The sequence below is a fragment of the Heliangelus exortis genome, chromosome 1 (assembly GCF_036169615.1).
Source record: "Heliangelus exortis chromosome 1, bHelExo1.hap1, whole genome shotgun sequence".
NCBI lineage: Eukaryota > Metazoa > Chordata > Aves > Apodiformes > Trochilidae > Heliangelus > Heliangelus exortis.
In genome coordinates, this window is record NC_092422.1 from 185,183,781 (window position 1) to 185,203,112 (window position 19,332).

General features: G+C 35.6%; 2 protein-coding genes across 3 annotated transcripts in view; one reads left to right on the forward strand and one right to left on the reverse strand.

Annotated features, from left to right (window-relative positions):
• CCDC146 (coiled-coil domain containing 146) overlaps nucleotides 1-19,332 on the forward strand; it is a 64,332-nt gene that overhangs the window by 2,928 nt on the left and 42,072 nt on the right. Inside the window, exon 2 of one of the 2 annotated variants that reach the window (XM_071733996.1) lies at nucleotides 3,366-3,532. In XM_071733996.1, coding sequence (XP_071590097.1) covers nucleotides 3,377-3,532 — 156 coding nt within the window. In that variant the 5' untranslated portion in view covers nucleotides 3,366-3,376. Of the gene's footprint in view, nucleotides 1-3,365; nucleotides 3,533-19,332 lie in introns of those variants that run through there. The other variant, XM_071733997.1, reaches the window with a different exon arrangement.
• FGL2 (fibrinogen like 2) lies at nucleotides 10,453-16,570 on the reverse strand. The gene is made up of 2 exons (XM_071734018.1): nucleotides 15,823-16,570; nucleotides 10,453-13,109 (listed from the first exon to the last, which is right to left on the reverse strand). The coding sequence occupies exons 1-2, from the start codon at nucleotides 16,568-16,570 to the stop codon at nucleotides 12,403-12,405; spliced, it is 1,455 nt and encodes a 484-aa protein (XP_071590119.1). The 3' UTR covers nucleotides 10,453-12,402.

Consider the following 19,332-nt stretch of genomic DNA (forward strand, 5'->3'; position numbering starts at 1 on the left):
AGTAGTTGTCTATGAGGCTGTACAGTCTAATCAAACAATCCATTCTGAATTACATGCATCTTATAATGCCCTATTGTACATGATGGAATTTTTATTTTAATGATCCTTTAATGCTGGCATAGCTCTGCCATTTAAAGACACATCCCTTCGTCCTGAAGCACAGGCTCTGCCCAGTTAAAACAGGGGGTCTGCTGTTTACAGGACTGTAAGCTTTCCTAAAGATAAAGAAGCATTAGGAAATAAAACAGGGGAGAAAAGATCACCATGTCATAAATTCATGGTATTCCTGTGAGGTGATGGGTTCAGGGAAGCACCACCACACTGTGACTGCTGGATTCTTCTGTCCCTCCCCAGGCATCAGGTATGGGTTGGGAATAGTCAGAGCTTGATCAGCTTTAGGTCTGACTGGATATCCCTGTGCTGCTGTGCCAGCTACATTACCTACCTTTTCTGACTAATTCAGTGTGAAGCACTAAGACAGTTGTCTTGTTTTCAGAGTAATTTTTAGATTTTTTTTTTTTTTTTTTTTAATTTCTGTGCAAAAGGAGATAGCACAAAGATGTGCATAAACATCCCACACCATGCCCTGCTCTTCAGCTCAGGTTCTACCCCTTTCTCCTGCCTTCCTTGCTGCCTGCAAGCAGATGGAAAAGTGTTTTTAGCAACTTCCAAAGTAGCTGATTGAGCTCATAACATTGGTGGAAATTACTGGGGCTTCCTTAGCTGATTTTGCCTGAGAAAGAAGGAAATAATATGTAGCATCCATACACAACAACACAGCAGCTGGCTGTGCAAGGTCTCTGTCTATGGCCTCATTTCAACTTGATGTGGATTCACACCTATTTCTTTAAACTTGATGAAATCTTAGACTAGTGTTAAAATAATTCTATTTGTGCTGGAGCATTTATGTGTCAGTCTACACCAGTTTAAGCAACCCATCTTAACTGAAACAGGTCAGATCTGTGTGGCAACAAAGAGTGAATGAGGGAATATTGAAGAAATTGCTAATTTCCACCAAGATGGAAAGTATCTCACAAGTCGATGAAAATGTACCACCTATAAATCCAGTTGCAAACCTGTATGTAATACCAGTAATCAGGTACTTCCAGTAGGATTTCCACTGGAGTTAGACTACTTGCACAACTGACTTCACAGGCTGGCCTGATGGTATCAGACTGAAATTATATATTACCTTGAACATTCATTCATTCAAAAGTTTTAATAAAATAACTGAGAAGTCACTATTATAACACAGTATTTCCAACACAGGATAGATTTTGCCTTCAGCAGTGCAAATAGTTTAATATTATTCCGTAATTAATTAATAACTTCGGTTCTCAGGACAAGAATGTGTTTAATGATTTTTTTTACCCCCTGTTGTGCTTATAATTTAAAAAGCATGTTCAATCTGGGCTTAAAGGGTAGGACTGGGTATCATAATCTTACCGGTGCTTGCCTAATAATTTTATCAATGCGAGGAATAAAGTTTAAAGAGGTTTATTAGTCTATGTTAATGAATTTGATCACTTGAAGGGTGTGTCTTCTTAATCTGTTGAGGTGATGGACATTCATACATGCAACTGTATTTTTTCACGTTCAGAATTATATTGTACTATTTTTTGCATCTGTCACTCTGGAAACAGTCAAAGCAGCTTGGTGACCAGTGCCTGGTTTGTGTATGAACACTGCTGGAGGGCTACTGAAATAGAGTTAGTTTTTGGAATCTGAGCTCAGACTTTCATTATTGCTTTGCTGAAGCTGTTTCACAAGATGTTTATTAGTCTGATTTGGCCCATGTTCCCAAACAGACTTGTAATTCCCTTTTTCTCCAGTTCTGGGTGGTGGATCAAGGACATGGTATTACTTCCAGCTCAACAGTTTGAAAACTTCTGTATTTTCTTAAGTATTCTGTAATTTAGAAATCATGTCAACTTCCATTTCTATTTGAATTAGACTGTTTATTTATCAGATACTGCAAAAATACAAATTTTGCACTTTGTCTTTTGAATTTTATATACCTAGTTTTGTATAAGGTGAGCTTCAAATTTAATTATGTAGTTGGTAATTGGAGAATGCTGAACTTCTTTTGATGTCCCATACTGGTACATAACTCTTCTTACAGTCTGTCTCTTTCTCCCTCAAAAGGGAGCAGAGGTCAGTACTTGCCACACCAGCTAAGGTGTTCTCATTGTTTTCCTCTGTCTCAGCTGTCTGTAGCTGTGCCTTAATGTAGCATTACAAATTTTTCATATTCTGATATGAAATTGGAGTCTTGCTGAGGACTCCTTTGTACTACCATATTGTGAGGAAGTGTATTTTTTGACTGGAGTCAAATGCATGTTTCTCATTTTTCTTATTCTCAATTTTTGGCATTGTATTGCTTAGAGTTTCTTCCACTGTTCTTTTCCCTCTGTCTAAATTCTTCCAGTATGTTCAGAGAAACAAATATAGAAGCAGCAGGATGAAATGTGTGTACTAAAATACTCAGCAGTTCTTCATGGATGAAAAATTGCTGTGCTTGTAAATGTGTATACATGTTTATGTACAGTATTTCAGGGCACATTTCTTGGCTTCTATGATGTTTACAGTTGTTTCACAATGTTGTGACTCCTCCAAAAGAGATCTTGAAATTGCTTTTTTTTCATAAGCAAATACAGCCTCTGAAATCTTTCTACAAGTCAAAATGTTCCTGAAGAAATTCCAAACAGCACTGAAGAAAGTCATAAACTTGCCAGTTTAGATTGTACTACCTTTACAGACAAGTGACTTTTCAAATGGTGGGTACTACACAACATTTTTATATCCGTTTTCCCACCACAATTATAAAAAGAAATTCTGTTTTTCTTACTGTCAGCTTTCTGACTTTGGAATGTAAAATAGCTCTCATTGAATAACTTTAATGATACTACTCACACATGTTAGACCAGTTCCTGTCCCCAAGACCTCTGTGTTCTGTGAAGGGGTTCCTTATGTAATTACCCTCTGTAAGGTGAAGGGACACTGAAGGGTGGGTTTTTGTTGGATGGAGAGAAGGGAAAACACATTATTGGATTAGTCAAATGGAAATAACATGAAAAGACAGTAGCAGTTATACCTATAGGAGTCCCATCCACTTGGAGATTTCTCTTATAACATAGCCAACTATTATCAGAGCATTAAAAAAATAATGATAGAGTGACAGTGCTGCCTCTTACAAGGCTTCCATGAAGTTGTAGCTGTGGACCCACCTCATTTGCTCATGTTGTGACCTTTGTTATTTGAAGGTGGGTGTCACAGGTTGATGCTGTGCTATTTACACTACATGTTTATCTTGTGCAGTAATAATATCCCTGGATCTAATGAACTATATTTTTGTTACTCCCTAGGACTTCAAACAATGAATCAGTCTAGTGAAGAAAGTTCCAGTTCCAGTGACACAGAATTGGGAACTGAGAAGGAGGAACCTGTCTGTGCTGTATCTCCAACAGTTTATAGCCGAGATGAGGGATCCACCGATGTAACAACAAGTCCTGCATTTCAGTATTTAGATGAGGTATCATGTACTCCACCTTCCTCTATCTATAACAGTAATTAATCTGTCCAAATCAATTAATCTGAATTTATATTACATTATAAGTAATTGAAGGTTGTTAACATAGGTCTCTAACTTCCCGATATCTTCTCCGATTTTTTTTTCTAAGTGAAGCAGAAATATCTGTGGGGCATCTCCTTGCTGGAGATGTTGTTCTTCATATTTTTGAGGAGTTATGGCCTTAAGGGGAAAGAGAATAGGTCAGTCTTGGTTTTGTAGTGTTTGAGCTATAGAGGTACCTTTATCATGACTTTTAGGAAGGCTCAATAGCTGCAGGAAAAATCCAAGATTAGTGGTTTCTGGGGTGCTAATAACTGGTGATGATAGAAAAAAACCTTTATGAACTCAGTTTCTTTTGCAGAATTTCCAATGTTAAGGAAATATTTTAGAATTTAATATATCACATGCATATCAAATGAAAGCCTTAAAAACATAATGCCAGAAGAGACAATAAGAAATAATCTAATCCAAAATTTACACTGAAGTAGACTCTGTGGATATTGGTCTAGTTTATTCTTTAAAAATTTAATTGATGGAAAGAGCTTTTTGAGTATCCTGTTTCCAGGATGTTATAATTTCTAGAGTTTTTTAAAAAGAAGATTTTTCCTAAATCCCAGTTTAAATTTCCTTCAGAGTGAATAATGCAGCTTTCTTCTTACCTTTCCCTTCTTTAGAATAAACATGTACATATATCTTATATGCTAGCAAGCTTTGTTCATACTTCTCATTTTTTTCTTAAAGTTCTTCCTTGAAGTTGCTTTACCTCTGGCTCTTTCCAGCTGGGATCTCTCAGAAGAACTTGCTAGTCCAGCTCTTTCTCTCTGCCTTGGTTCTAAGGCCAGTAGAAAGGAAGAGGCAAGAATCTACAGTAAAGAGGAAAACAGGACTGTCCCTTTTCTATCCTTAGATCATACTGAACATGACATGAATTGCCCCATTAATCTCTCCCTGATCTCTTGTGCATTCAAGTGTATATAGAAGGGAGAGAGATTTTTGCTTTCAGCCCAGTGTATGGTGAGCCCACAGCTTCCAGCATTGCTGTAGCACAAACCCCTTCTTTTCAACTCAAGGCAGCTGCAAACGTCCAGGACAGCTCAACTCTCCTAAAGAGATGACCTCTCACCTTACAGAAATTCTCCTGTCTACTGCAAGTATGGAAATGGCACTTTGGGAGTACTTTATTTTCCAGCAACTTGCATATTTTTTTCTACAGATTTTCAGTTGTGGTGGAATTTTTTATATGCCAGTAAGAAGCATATACCTAGTAACAGCTATTTTCACCCCTCACCCTTTCCCATGTAAAATAAACCAAAACTAAATGGTGTAGCATTCTAGAGGTTATTCTACATTTATGCTTTGTTTTATTTTTTTCTAATAATGAGGTAAACCTATATTTTTAGCCTTATTCTAGAAAATGGTTGGTTCGTATGGCTGATTTCCCTCCCCCCCTTCCATCCCCCCCCAAAAAAACCCAAAAAACCAACCTTTCCAAAGTGGTTATTTTGTGTGTTAAATTTAAGGCCAAATTGTTTAACTCTGGTAACATTGTAAACCATTAATGGAAGTATAGGGTAACCTTAGTACTAGAAGTTGTTCCTAGCTTGGGAAAAAAATGCAGTGGGAAACCAAAGTAAGTAATTTACATAAAATTTTGTAAGGATGTCCTTCAGTCATTTTGTCAATTTTTTAATGGAAACTATGACTCATTCATTCTTGCAATACTTTTAGCACTTCATAGTTGTTCTTTATGGATCAATTTGGCTTCTCATAACTTATTTGAATTTCTTCTCTTCCACTGGCACATTTGTTTTCCTTTGTTGAACTTCATACACAATTCAGAGATAAATACATTACTTGTTGCATTGGCACTGGCTTCAGTTTCTTGGAACAGCTTTCAGTATTTTTGCCGTGGAAGCAGAACTGTATAATTACCTCTGGATGACTGGCTAGTCAGTTCTGCCTCGTGTTTGCAGATACATATCAGAAGGGAGACCTTTAGGTGTTGTAAGATTTATTTGAGAAAAGGTATTTTCCTTCTAGCAGCCTCCCAGTAGATTCAGTCTTGTTTTTCTCATGTAAATAGCAGATAGTCAAACATATGAATAGGAAGAGGTCAAACATGCACACTCTTAATTTTCAGTAATGCCCAGTATCTTGTGGGTTAGGTAAAAATATTAAAAACTGAACAGAGGTTTGAACAAAAGGCACTCAGTGCCTTGTGATTTGCCTCTCTTCACCAAGTGTTCTTATTTATAACCAAGCTGACATCAGCCTGACCCCGTACTTCCACTGCTGTTAGTGAGAAAATTGTCATATATTCACAAAATGAACTTTTCACTTCTTTAAACCTTTGTTGCTATGTCCTTCACTTTCCTCTAACACTTTTACTTCAATTTCTTTGCTTCTGAATCTTTCCTTATATCCTATTTTCTTCTATTGTGCACTGTTAGAAATGGATCAATCTGTGTCAACTTGTATGGAAAACTAGTCAAGTGCCTGTATGGTGTAATAATTATATTACTTGGATAAATGCTACATTAGGATGCAATAAATTATGCTGGTTTAATTTTTAATCTATTGCTTTATAGGCAGTGTTTATACATAATTTGAATTCTAAAAGGCAGCAAAAGAATTATTGAATTTTGTCATATATATTGCCTAAATTTCAATAGCTCTTTATTTTATAAAATTAATATTTTACTGGTAGCTGTCTTCAGCAAAATGGTCTGAATTTATACTCATCCTTTTCATGCAAATTTATTATTTTTTGCAAGAGATGGTAATATAATGCATTTCAGTTCTCCTTTCATCCTTATATCATTCTTTTTAAAAAACTACTACTACCAGTGCTAAAGCATCGAAGCACATACTGAAATTTCCATCTGAATAGAAGAAGCAGCAGGCACCTTATGATAGCATTTTTTTCCCTCTGGACAATCAAGTTTTTCTTTTCTTCCCTCCACCTGATTCAGGCTTTCCCATTTTAATGGGAACATAAATAAATGGAACATCAGTTGTTAAAATGATGCTGTTGATGTTTTGTTTGTAAATAGCTTCATTTGTAATAGTTTGTTACAAGCTTCAAATCCTTTTCTGTTGCTCCTCTTTTACTTTGCTACCCAAATTAAATCCAGACACAAAAAAGAGCCTTACTTTATATATAGAGTATAGGATCATCTTTCTAATCTGATAGTAAATCCTTGACAGCTGCAATCCATAAAAAACTTTCCATCCACTTCATCTGTACAAACTTTCAAACATTTAATAAAATTGATGAATTGCTCACAAAATTTACTGGTTCATCTTTTTTGATTCAGGAGGCTATCCAAAACCTAGTGTTCTTCAAGTTCTTTCCATTAGAAGAAGAATTCAGTCATGGAGCATAGAATCTCTTGATTCTGCTTATTTATAAATTAGGTACAGGTTCCTCTTTTTCAGGAAAAAAAAAATTAAAAAAAAAAGATAAATCAATTGGTTGGAGGGTAACTTCTCCCAGTTTCAGGTCTTTGCCAGTTAGTATTATATTATCAGATCTTATTTGGCTTTTCTCAAGAGTAGTGTCTGAACTTTTTTGTGTCATGCTGTTTCTTTCTCTTCCTTTTGTTGGGATGTTCTCAGGTTAGAAAGACAGTTGATTCAAATGTATACTTTTTTTTTTTAAAACAACACCAGAAAAATGTTCCTGCAACATTTATTTTACACGTCCTTGTAGTGCATGCTATAAGGGAGCTATTAATAGATTAATAGATAGAAAATAGATTGTGCCTTCATCTGATACCAGCATTGAGTTTTTTCTGTTGTACTTCTTTTTTCTGATGGAAATTGTTCCTATCATGCTAATTTTCTATTTGCCTATCATGCTAATTTTCTATTTGCTGCTGTCCAAGCATCCTAATGCCACCATCCATCAAGAAGCAGCAAGAGCCTTGCATGAATATTTTTCAAGACTGTTTTGAAACATGGGGACTTCCTGAGATTAATGAACTTCTAAGTCCTGATTTCCCAAAGTGGCTGAACTGCTAGTAAGGATGTTAAACACGATCATGGTTGTTCTGGAAACACAGAGCAAAATCTCCATGGTTAATAAAAAATCAAAAGTAGAGTGACAGACTTGTGAGGACCTGATGCTGATTCCTGTGGGTATGCTAGCTGGAAGAGCTTTGAAGTCATAAACTGATGCATATATTTGGTGTTTGAATGTGGTTTAAAGGGGGAAAGATACTTTTCATTTTTCTCTTTTTTTTGGATCTATGGTGCAATAAAGAAGAGAAAGTCTCATAAAGGTTATCTACAGCTTTCAAATATAAATACCAAGTATCAGTACTTCATATATTGCTTCAATATCTAACAATGCCACTCTAGAAAATACAGCCTTTTCCAATTTCTTTTGTTAACAAATTGGGGTTTTTTTAACATTCCCTTGACTTAGGTCAAATGGTAGGTATAACAAGCTTTACATAAAAAAAAAAAAGTCTATGCAACTTTAAATGAAAAATTTCCTAGAAAAGCTAGCTTTTTGGACTATGATAGAATTTATTTTTCTTTTAATATGAGCTCCAATTGCATTTCTTTTCATCTACAGATGCTGTAGTGTGCTTTCTACTCTTATAAAATATGATCTTCAGCATATTTTTGCATGGTAACCATAGCAGTGGATGATTTGTTTCAGTTTCCTAACATGTATGTATTCTATTAAAGTTTTAAAAACCTTAATGAAGATTGTTGAATGCAAGCAACATTTTCAGACTTAAGCGTATCCTGGCACACTCTGCACTGCATGCTCCAAGGTTTCTTGGCACAACAGAAAAGTTGTATAAATACGCTGGCACAGGCAGTAAAGACAGATATTGCCTCCACCTCCATCCACAGGAATCTGCTAATTAAATAAACCTTTTTAACTTGGTATGGTCAGAGAGACAGCTAGGGATGGTCATGTGTCTGCAAGTTAGGAGTCTGGGGTTTTCTACAATAGCTTGCAGCAAGTGTTTGCAGTGGGCCTGAAACTGGTTGGTGGTTAGGATAGATAAGTTGGTTGTTCTAATTGGTGGTGACTTCTATAAAAAGCTGGAGTGAAGTGGGGTGATTTTACAGATGCCTTTAAATAGCAGGAATTGGATCAGAGCCAGCTTAGTGTGCTCTTGCTATTGAGAAATTCTCTTTACTTCTGGCAGGTGACAGCGTGAGGAAACAAAGCCAGGGAGCTTTTGCATGTGTTCATATTAGCACCAACCAGATGCTATTTCTGCTAATTTCTAAAGTGCACACGTGAAAGCATTTATGATGTCTTGGGTCTTCTATGCCCTTATAAAGTTAAGCGCAAATTTCACGCCACACAGAGGAGCCACAGCTTCCTAAAGCTGTAGCAGAAGAAATAACCTTCAACCCCAGCATCTTCTAGCATTTTAGTCTTTTGTCAACAATTTCTGAGATTCACTTAAAAAGACAAGCATATTACTTCCTTATGTTCCAAAGTTTCATTAAAGCTGTGAATGAAAGAGATCAGTAAGTGGGATGTAGGTGTTCAGCAGGGCCTGTGCCCATTTTGCTTTGAAGCCCCATATATACCACAATTTTTTTCTTCTAGCTCCTGAAAAAGAGCTATGTCTTTTCTCTTTAAAAACTTAAAGTCACATCATTCGTGTTTTTATTTCTCTATGACATGGAAATTATAAGCTATAGAAGTAAATTTGGCACTCTTTTCGGTTTTTATGATTTTGTTTGAAGCTATAAACGCAGTGTTCTAGGTATGGATTGAGAACTATCTTAATTTCCTTTAAAAATAAGAAAACCAATGCAAGTTAATTTCCCGCCAAACTGTCAAACTACCTGTTCTCAACTCACTCACTGAGAAGCAGCATTTCCCAAAAAGACACCACTAAAGAAACAGATATTTGCATTAAATTTAATTAAAATTAAATAAGGAAGAAAAAAATAAAACCGCCTCTTTCAGACCTGATTTTAATTTACTCTCTGTTCTGTGGTAGTTTTTTTCATTTGGTTGGTTGTTTTTTCTGTTGTTTAAGCAATGCACAGACAGCCAAGACATTACAGTTTGCTTGGCTGATCACATTGAACAGATGGGTTTATGCCTTTCTCTTTTGGAAGCAACCCATAGGAATTTTGCTAGCAAACGTCCTGTTAGTAATTTCCTTCACTAAAAATTGCAATTTAAATATTAGCAAGATAAAATAATAAGAGTTTTCATAGCACGATCAGTGCTAGAAGCTTTCCTTAAATTGAAATACATGTTTTAAATAATTGGGCCTTAAGCAGAGATTATGTGCTTTTCTTTTCTATAATAAAATTGTATGTTTTAATTTTGGGTATTATTTCTATTCACATGCTTTGATAAAACTTGCATGTGATCTGAAAGGTTGTGTGTTATATAAAAAACAGATGAGTTTGCTTCTCCACTTTCATGTTAAAGATACAGGTTGTGTAAACTCTTGACTATGTAATTACTTTTTTCTCTTCTAAAACAAGAATGTCTTAAAAAAGATGTCTGAGGTTTCATCCCTTGGTATTATCTGGCAGTTGAAGTGTGATAAAAAAGATCTCTTAAGAGCTATCGTAACTAGCAAAAATTATTGACATATTAAAAAATTATTGACGAATAACACTGTAGTCTTTGTTGTTCATCTAAAGTTATCTGTGTTTTCTTATTGCTTTATTTTTACACAAAATCAATAATGCAGTTAACAATATTTTTTTATAGTCTCCATGAACATCTATGACAGTAGTACAGCTTTAACAGTGTGACTTAAATTTATTACACCAAGGAAAAACAGAAAAGGTGCTTGCAATGAGTAGGTGGAATTATGCTTTGTGTAACTTGTGCACATTGATGGAGATTCAGCTACAACAGTTCCAGGCAGGCAATGTTCAGACAAAGCTTTTGTCGCTTTTATTTGTCAGATTTCTTATTCTTTTAAAATTTCTGTGTTTTACAAAGTTTCCTTTAAAACAGGTTAAAAAAAGGACAGTTTCTCTTCTAAAAACTTAGCAGGAAAAAGACATTTTCAAGTAGAAGCTGGTAGATACTGTAAGTCATATCTAGCTAGTTGCCATATTAAGAATAGGAGCAAAATGTGCATATCATGCAAAATGATTAAATATAACCATATGCAATTAGATATTTGCTCTTCTAACCAATACTTCATGTTACTTTTTTTTGTTTTAATTAGACAGTCCTTTTTTAAATCCCAAAATAAATACTCTATAGCTTCAAAACATGTTCTCAACCAAAGATAATATATCTTGCAATTAAAATTTTCCAATAATTTTTAATACTGAAGCACAATAAACCAAATCACTCACTGAAATATCCTTCAAAGTATTTACTTCCTTAAAATACATATATTATTATTTTACAATTTAGCAATTGACACTGTTGCTCATTTGCATAACTTGTAACCATAATAGTTCTTGTTATCATCTTAAAAAACAGTTATATTTGTAAAATGTAAGGTCAGGTGTATACTTTGTATATTTAACTAATCACTGCAAAGACCACAATTAGACTCCTAGAGAAATACAGTCTTACTAGAGTTTATCTGCATCTCAAGATTGGTGTAAGCAATATAGCAAAATAGCCTCTTGATAAGATAAATTGCCTTTCTGCTCAGAATGTTAGTCAGTGTGATTACAAAGATGGTCTTTCTAGGGTGGGCAACAAACCTATACAGTCAGGTTTGTGCTCACTATCTACACCATGAACTTCAATAATAGTATCTGTCTCTAATTTGCACTTCCTGAAGTATTTGAAAATGTGATTGTTTCATTTGTTGTATTAAAAAAAAAAAAAAGTGTTTGATATATTCTTTTCTTTATAACTGGCATTGGGTATTCACATTTCTGTGGCTACAAAAGGGGTACTCAGAAAATGGGGAGCACACAATCTTTTGTATCTTAGAAAATATTTATAATCTTTCTTATAATTTTAAGGGCTAATGGTACTGAAAGTGCTTAAGTGCTTAAATGAGAGACTGAACCTCTACAAGAGTCATCCTGTAGCATTTGACTTACTTAAAAGATTCTAGGTAAGCAAAATGGCACTGGAAACTCTCTGTTTAGAGGCATTCATGAAAACACATGAGTTCTTCTTGATGTGTTCTTCTTCCTAAGCTACAAGTTGGCTCCTTTCTTCCACAAATGACAAACAGGACCTTGACCTTCAAAGGAGGAACCAAGATGTGGAAGAAATACTCTTTCCTTACATGCTCACTACATTATTTCCACTTGCTTTTATTCAATTCTTTCACCAGCTACTTTGAAAAATCTTTGATAAAGGGGTTAAGATGTGAGGAACCATCTTCATTTTCTAAGTTTTCATCAAGGTTTTTTGTGTGTCTTTAGGCAAACCACGTGGGCTTCTGTTTCCCTAGTCACTTAAAAATAATAATTTCTAGTAGACTCATTTTCATTTTAAGTGTTAAGAAATTAATATGTTATAATTTCTACCTCTAAGTTATATTCAGGTTAAAATGTAGGTGTTCATTCAGACACAATTTGTAGAAGACCACTAAAAAGTTTTAAATCATAGAATCTTGTATATCACAGCCAGTAAAAGCACCAAAAGCAATGTTTAGAATATTTACATAACAATACCAAGACTTAAACTGTGCTAAGTTTTAGCAGTAACTATTCATAAACATTCATGCTACTTTTAATAGGGGTTGTACAGTCTCTAAAAATTTATGTGGAAATATGTTGTTTTGTCTAGAACTGTTTTATGCCAAACATTACTGAATACTTGAATTCTGAGTATAATACTGAGCAAGTATGATTTTGAGTGCAATCCAACGCACGCTATTTAAGAGAAAGGTATAGAGTTACCTCACAAAACTTTTGGGTCTGATCATGATTTTTGCTGATTTAAAGGCTTGCCTGTACCCACTGGGGATCTCATCAGACATGCCATGCCACGTGCCCCAGAAAATGCCATTGCGCACGCCTTTGTATTTCTTGTGGTAGTACTTGCCGTTGAGGTTGGCGGACAAGCACGCGTCAAACCACCAGCCCGAGCTGTAGTATGCCCCACAGTTTCCTGAGGGGTACCTGTCATTGTCCTTGTCCGGAGTTGTGAAGAACTTTTGGTCGTGGTTGTAGTGGCGGCTGTAGTGAAGGGCATCTCCCGCCGTGCCGCTGTAGCCGTGCACGCTGAGGCGGTACTTGAGGTACTCGTTGGCCACGTAGAAGTGTTCGTACCTTGCGTACTCCCTGATACCATTGAAATCCTCCAGATCAATCCTCAATTGCATTTCCTGACTCTTTGTCAGGAGGTGAATCTTGTCATTCCCCAGCCAGAACTCCCTGCTGAGGTTCCCGAAGCCATTTTTGTATTCGTTCCAGGTTCTGTTGAAGTCAGTGCTGCCATCCTGACGCCGCTGCAGCACTGTCCAGCCGCCTCCGTGTGTCTGCATGTCACAGTAAACTTCAAAGCTGTCATTTCTGGGGTCAGGACTAATCCTGTAGATCCCGTCACTCCTTTTGCCTGCTGCGTAGTGATCAGCACAGTCCCTCTGCATTATTTGTATAACTGGTGGGAGAGCACATAGGGTTAGAATAAATATAATTTCAATTTAAAAATTAATGACATTTTTACCCAGACTGATGTGGCATACAGAACTTTTCTATATAGGAAATTGTGCAACAGAAATTTCAGTTCTAGGAGAAACAGGGTATTTTCCATCAGGTTGACTCTATAATAGATGCCACCTGGGATGTCTGCCTAATACAGGGGCATTTTGATTGCCTTGATTTACCTTTTCTCCTTTCCTCTTCTCTTTATCCTTTCATTATCTCTTGTAAATTCGGCCTGATTTTTTTCAGTCCATATTTCTAATGCTTCATGGTTACACACTTGCTGCTTTTGGTATTTAAACCATCACACCCTGTCTATAATTTCTATCTTCATCTGGCAGTATGTCAGAAAAATAAAAAATCCCATGTGGGATTTACTTTAACCTGGCTATTGGCCAGTTGGCATAATCTGATATAGAACATAACATTGTTAGGAATGTTTCATGTGTTAATGTTGACTGTACTTTAGGAAGCAGGAAAAAAGTAATAAAATTGTTTCATTTGTCGCAATACTGTGATTCCTGGAAAGATGAACCTAGAAATGGGACAATGTTTTCCTGCGTGTGTTATGTTGCTGCATTTGTCATAAGAAAATGTTTTAGCATCTACCATTAGTGCAGCTTTTTCCCACTGATGGGTGATTTATTTCCTTTGGATGAAAAATATCCCCCAGGCTTTTCCTGCAGAGGGAAAATCCATTTTTGATTAACAGTGTTTTCCAGTAATGACACTGTGTTCAATAACATGTCATTAAAATTTTATGTTCTTAAGTGAGTGATACAGAGAACTGACAGAAGTTCTGAGTTAAGAGTCAAAACAATTATGTTCATTCCTATTGAATATTTTAATTTCTGGGCAGGTTCATTTGCAGGCTTGAATTGTATCTCTTTCCTAGACAATTTAAACAATTACACTACTGCAAGGGAGGAGTGTTGTCAGTGTTCTCAGGTTCTGCAGCAGATGATATGACTCAGGACTCTTTGTTTGCCAGTACAGAAAACTGGACATCTATGGAAGACCAAAGTGTAGGAATCAAAGGCTTAGAAGCCAAATCTAAATCCACAATCAATTCTGATTTATTTCACTGAACTTTGTGTGAGATTTTTTGTGGACTAATTTTTAGAGCAGATATTGGGAGATAGTATACATTTCAGATAAAAGGCTTTTATAATCAAATTCAGCTCCTGTTTAAATAAAGTTTTGCTATTACTGTCAGTGGATGCAGGAATAGTGCCTGTATAGGGATAAGTTGTAACTGTTTCCTTCCTAGTTTCATAGGATATTGCTGCTACAAACACATTTACCATCAGTTACTGTGAAGTACAAGGAACATTTATGTGATCATATGCTATGAACAGTACCCTACATTTCCATAAGTGTGAGAAATATCTATAATTAATTTAGTCTGTTATGAAGTACCGTATTTAAATTTGATTTGTTGGCCATTATCAATATACACCAAATATCACTCATTCTTTTTGTGAATGTGTTTTGTCTAAGTTAAAGTAATTTATTTATTCTGACTGATGTCTGATGTAAACTGATTGCTGATAGTGCAATAGCATTACCTTTATTATTATACATTTGCTCTCTTCACACTTTTAAGAATTTCAGCTGTGCATACACTGTAGCATCTGCAGGTGTGTCCATTTTCAATACAGGTAGACAGAACAGTTTTATTTGACACTTGAATGTTAAGCAACAGAGGCTTAAAAATGTAATGCAGCCTGATCTTTCTTGCTTTATATCTAGAGAGCCCTACTTTCACAAGTATGGTACCTAAGGGGTAGAATACCCTGAAAATCTAATGAATATTTCTTGTTTTAAAAGATTCTTATATGTGATAAAAAAGCTGTGTGACTTCAAAAAATCCCTCTTTCTTCCCTTAAGAACAGCCAGCATTAGAAAGGAATTATTAGATCTGTTTCTTGATTTCAATTAGGACAGTTAAAAAGTAAAAGAAAGAATGTTTGTCTTTGATAACATCTGTTTTCTGTTTTATATTTCTTATATATTAGATGCATGCTCCAATTAAGATGTATTAACATGATACATCACCCAGTTGAGAAGTACTGTTAATACCCTTTTTTTTAGCTGAATCCTTTAGATACTTGCTGGGATGACAGACAGATTATATTATCCATCTTTAAAAAAAAATAAATTTACTAGATTCACTTGATGTTTAACAATTTTTTAAATTTTTAAATTTTTTTAATTTAACAATTAATAATGCAGACTTTTCCAGAGCAGTTATTTCACATTCAAAAAAACTGCTGCTTTTCTAAGGCACATCTTGAGAAAATTTACCCTTTCTCATCCAAGGAGGAAAAAAAAAGATGTTGTTCACTGATGTTTAATATCCTTAATGAAGGGTAGAATGGTGGAAAATAAAGCTTATTTTTCACCTTTACAAATTGAATTGCAAAAAAATGGAATGTGAAAATTCATGTTTTAAATCCTGCAGTACAGTCCAATAATAGGTGCAACAGGACACCTCCAACTCTCAGTAACCCTCTAGTGGCAGCTGAAATGTTTTACAGGAGTATAAATAAACACTTTAAGAGTTAGTAACACAGCTATTTGCTTAAGATATATTTAAAACTGTTTACCTAATATTTGTACAATGCACAGAAAGCTTATGCAGGCAGTAAGAATTACAGATTACATACCAGGTTTTGGTTGCATTGCTGGACATTTAGAAGAACATTTGTTATCAAGGCTGTTCACCACAAATGTCAAATTAGCAACTTTGCTGTCAACGTAATGTTCCACATTGTTCATATTTATGAGGCTCATCTTCTCCAAACGACCCTGCAGTGTCTGAATCTGGCTCTTTGCATTTTTTAAGCTGGTTGCCATTCTGTTAACTTTGCTTTGCAGCTCCTTTACTCTGTTATCTTGGATTTTGCTGTTTTCTGCTGGAGTTTCTGCATTAGGTAGTAGGAATTCATTACTGGTATCTCTTTCTTGGTTGTCATCTGCCTGCAACTTCCCATCTTGGCAGCATTTCTTCAGCTTGTTTACTACTTCTTTAAGGGTCTGTACTTCTTTGAGAGTCTTCTCAAGCAGTCTGAATTCTTTGGGTAACTGGATGGTCATTGGAGGCAGATTTATCTGGTACGGGCAGTCCTCTCCTTCATCACATTTCTGATTAGTTTTGAGCTTTATAGGACAAGTCTCAGCAACTTTTCCTTCGGTAGCATCCTTTTCATCTTCTGAAACAGCTGCAAAGACATTTGTTAAAGAAAGGAGAGCTGTCTTCAGCAAGACTAAGTAAAAAAGCAGCTTCATCTTCACAGAGAAACAAGCAGTATGAGGAAGTATGCAAAAGTGGAACAAGTTTATAAAGGCAGCTTGAAGCCCGTGAGTTATCAGACTGCCTGCAATGTTCTCAGAAATGGGTGGGACTGCTTGCATCACGAGTGATTAATTGCAGAGCAAAGTAGGTAGTGCTTGCAAGAATAGCACATTTTGATGAGCATTCCTGACTCAGAAGTAGTGAATGTAAGCAAAATGATGAAATGCATGTGTGCTGATAACTTCTGCAGTTTAATTACATCCCTTATTTTACAGGAATTTTCTTTTATGGGAAAAAAAATCACTTAGCTCTGTGTTATAATAGTCTCCTAACATCTGTTTCTTAACATTTGGGAGTTCAAAAACTGCTTTTGTAAACCAGACTATAGGTTTACCATAGCAAGTGGAAAAGCTGAAAATAGCTCCTTTCCCAGTTTGAGGTTTATCACAACAATAACTTCACTGATATTCAGTCCCCTTCTTCCTAAAACTTTTTTACAAGTGAATAGATGTATTCATGAAAATTATTATGCAAAGCATGTTTTCATTCCAAACAATTTTCAGAATAGAGTCATAAATTAAGGAGAATGAGCAGCACTTTCTTCTTTCTTTTTTGCCTTGCACTGCTTAGAATAGACACCTGGAATATTCATTATTTTATTTTATTATTTCATTTTACATTTAAAAATCACTGTTACCTGATTCTGAGTACTTTTTATTGAACCTTTCTAATTAAAGGGAAGGGAAATTAAGACCCTCCCTTTGGTTCATGGGATCCTAACTGTCGGGTTGCTTTATCCAGAAAATGCAAAGCAAAGCTTGGTACTCTGAAAAATGTCCCAAATTTTAAATCTAAAACAAGGCAGGGAGCTAGGGAGGGTGCTCCTATGGGTCCATCAGTCTGAGATATTCTTTTCTGTATTTGATCTCTGCTTTTCTTTTTATTGTGTCTTGTATCAACTTTAAGAGTTCATCATGTACTTTCAGTGACATTGAAAGCCTAAAATGTCATTAGAACTGACATAGACTTCAAAAAGGATAGAAATTTCTATTAATGCTGAATGTTAAAAAAAAAAAAAAAAAAAAGAAAGTTCAGGTATTATTGTCTGAGCTTTTCAGACATCTTTGTCCTCAGACACTAACTCCTTCGTCCCATATATACCTTCCTTTTGGGATATTTACTTCCTCCTTTGGATGAGATTTCTGTAATCTTGCCATCCTTTGCTATCCTCCTGATTTTCTGGTTAGTCTGATGTTCTGCTGCTAGGCTGTCAGGAATCTGGAGCCTGAAAGACCCATTTCTCCATCAGATGTCTGGATGCTTTTACCTGGAGAATTCTTGTGGTTGAGGGCTGCTCTTTCTTCCTGTTCTGTCAGGGTCTGTCCGTTCCCAACCATGTGTCTGTTCTCCCTCCTTCAGAAATTCAAAGTTGTGTGCCACAGCCCTTTTTGTATTTTGTGCCTCTCCCTGCCTTGGGATAAATGAAGCAAACTTTCATAGCTGTGTTTTTCTCAAGTCTTCACCCTTAGGAGCACTGAGCAGTCTTGTACTTAGAGCATCTTGTAAGATACTGATGCAGATTCACTAGTGGCAGAAATACTGGACCAGTAAAACGGCAGGTTTTTCATTAACAAAGTTTCTTTCCAGAAAGCTTTCATAAATCCTTAAAATGCTCTTAAAGGATCCTTAAAGCTGTAAAGTAGATATACAACCACAAAATGCAAACCCCAGTCTTTTTCAGCTGTGAAAGGATCTGATTCAATAACAACTGATGACCACAAGTGAGAATTTTCTACCAAGGTCTTCTGTTTGGTTAAAGGTAATTTTCTCTTAGCTCCTTATCTCTTTTTAGGCATTTCTTTTTCCTTCTGTGAATTGAAGAGGTATCTTAATCTTACAGACATATCTTCCTAAAAATAAAGAAAATAAATGAAAGCTCATGATATTAAATTCTACTGAGGATTTTAATTCTGTTCCCAGAAGTACCCAGTGGCTGCAAGGTTAAGGAAGTAAAATATTTTGGTTTAATGTTCTTGTCTTAGTACTGATTATTCAAAGTTTATCGAAAGCAGCATGAACCATTTCCCATGATTTTTCAGAGCAAGGTTTTTTTCTGGCAGATCATGGAATGTAGGTCAAATAGAAACCAACAAAGCTGAGACTATAGGTGGATGTTAATTTAACCTGGGGCAATTTAGAAAGTTACAACATCTTCCTATCCTTCTGGTTTCTGTCTTTGTGCTGATGGTCACCATCTCCAGAGTTACTGCAGAACATCCAGGTTTGTGTAAGCATTTCAAATTATTGATATGAACAAACCTGAAGCACATCTGGGCTCATTTATAGAAGCAGTTTTGGTGGCAGAGGTGGGATGTGTTAAGATTCAACTATCACAGTAATAATTTTGTAGAGTTCAGTGATTCTGTGATATGTTTTGGCTAAGAGGATGTAAAGTAACTAGATTAATCTTCAGGTCTCCCCAGAACATGTTGGCAGGGATTCCACCTTATTTTTTACCTGTAATGACAACATTAATTAAAAAAACATACTGCATTTTTCTTTACCTTCTACCATCATAGCCTTTCTCTTGAATAATGACTTATTACTTAAACAAGGCATATCCTTCTCTAAATATCTGCAATGTACCTTTTCCTGTCTGAATTTAAAATATTTCTCGGTCTACAAAATGGAATGCAGAATTGCATTGAAGTAGTGACATCTACAATTTACATTGTAACTAAATATTTACATTCTTAAATTATTGATCTTTATCTTCTGTTTTTAAAATACATTGAAATACCTGCTGGATCCTGAAATACTGCCGAGGAGAGAAATTCTGGATAATTTTAGAAAGTGCTAATCTTCTGTAATTCTGTATGAC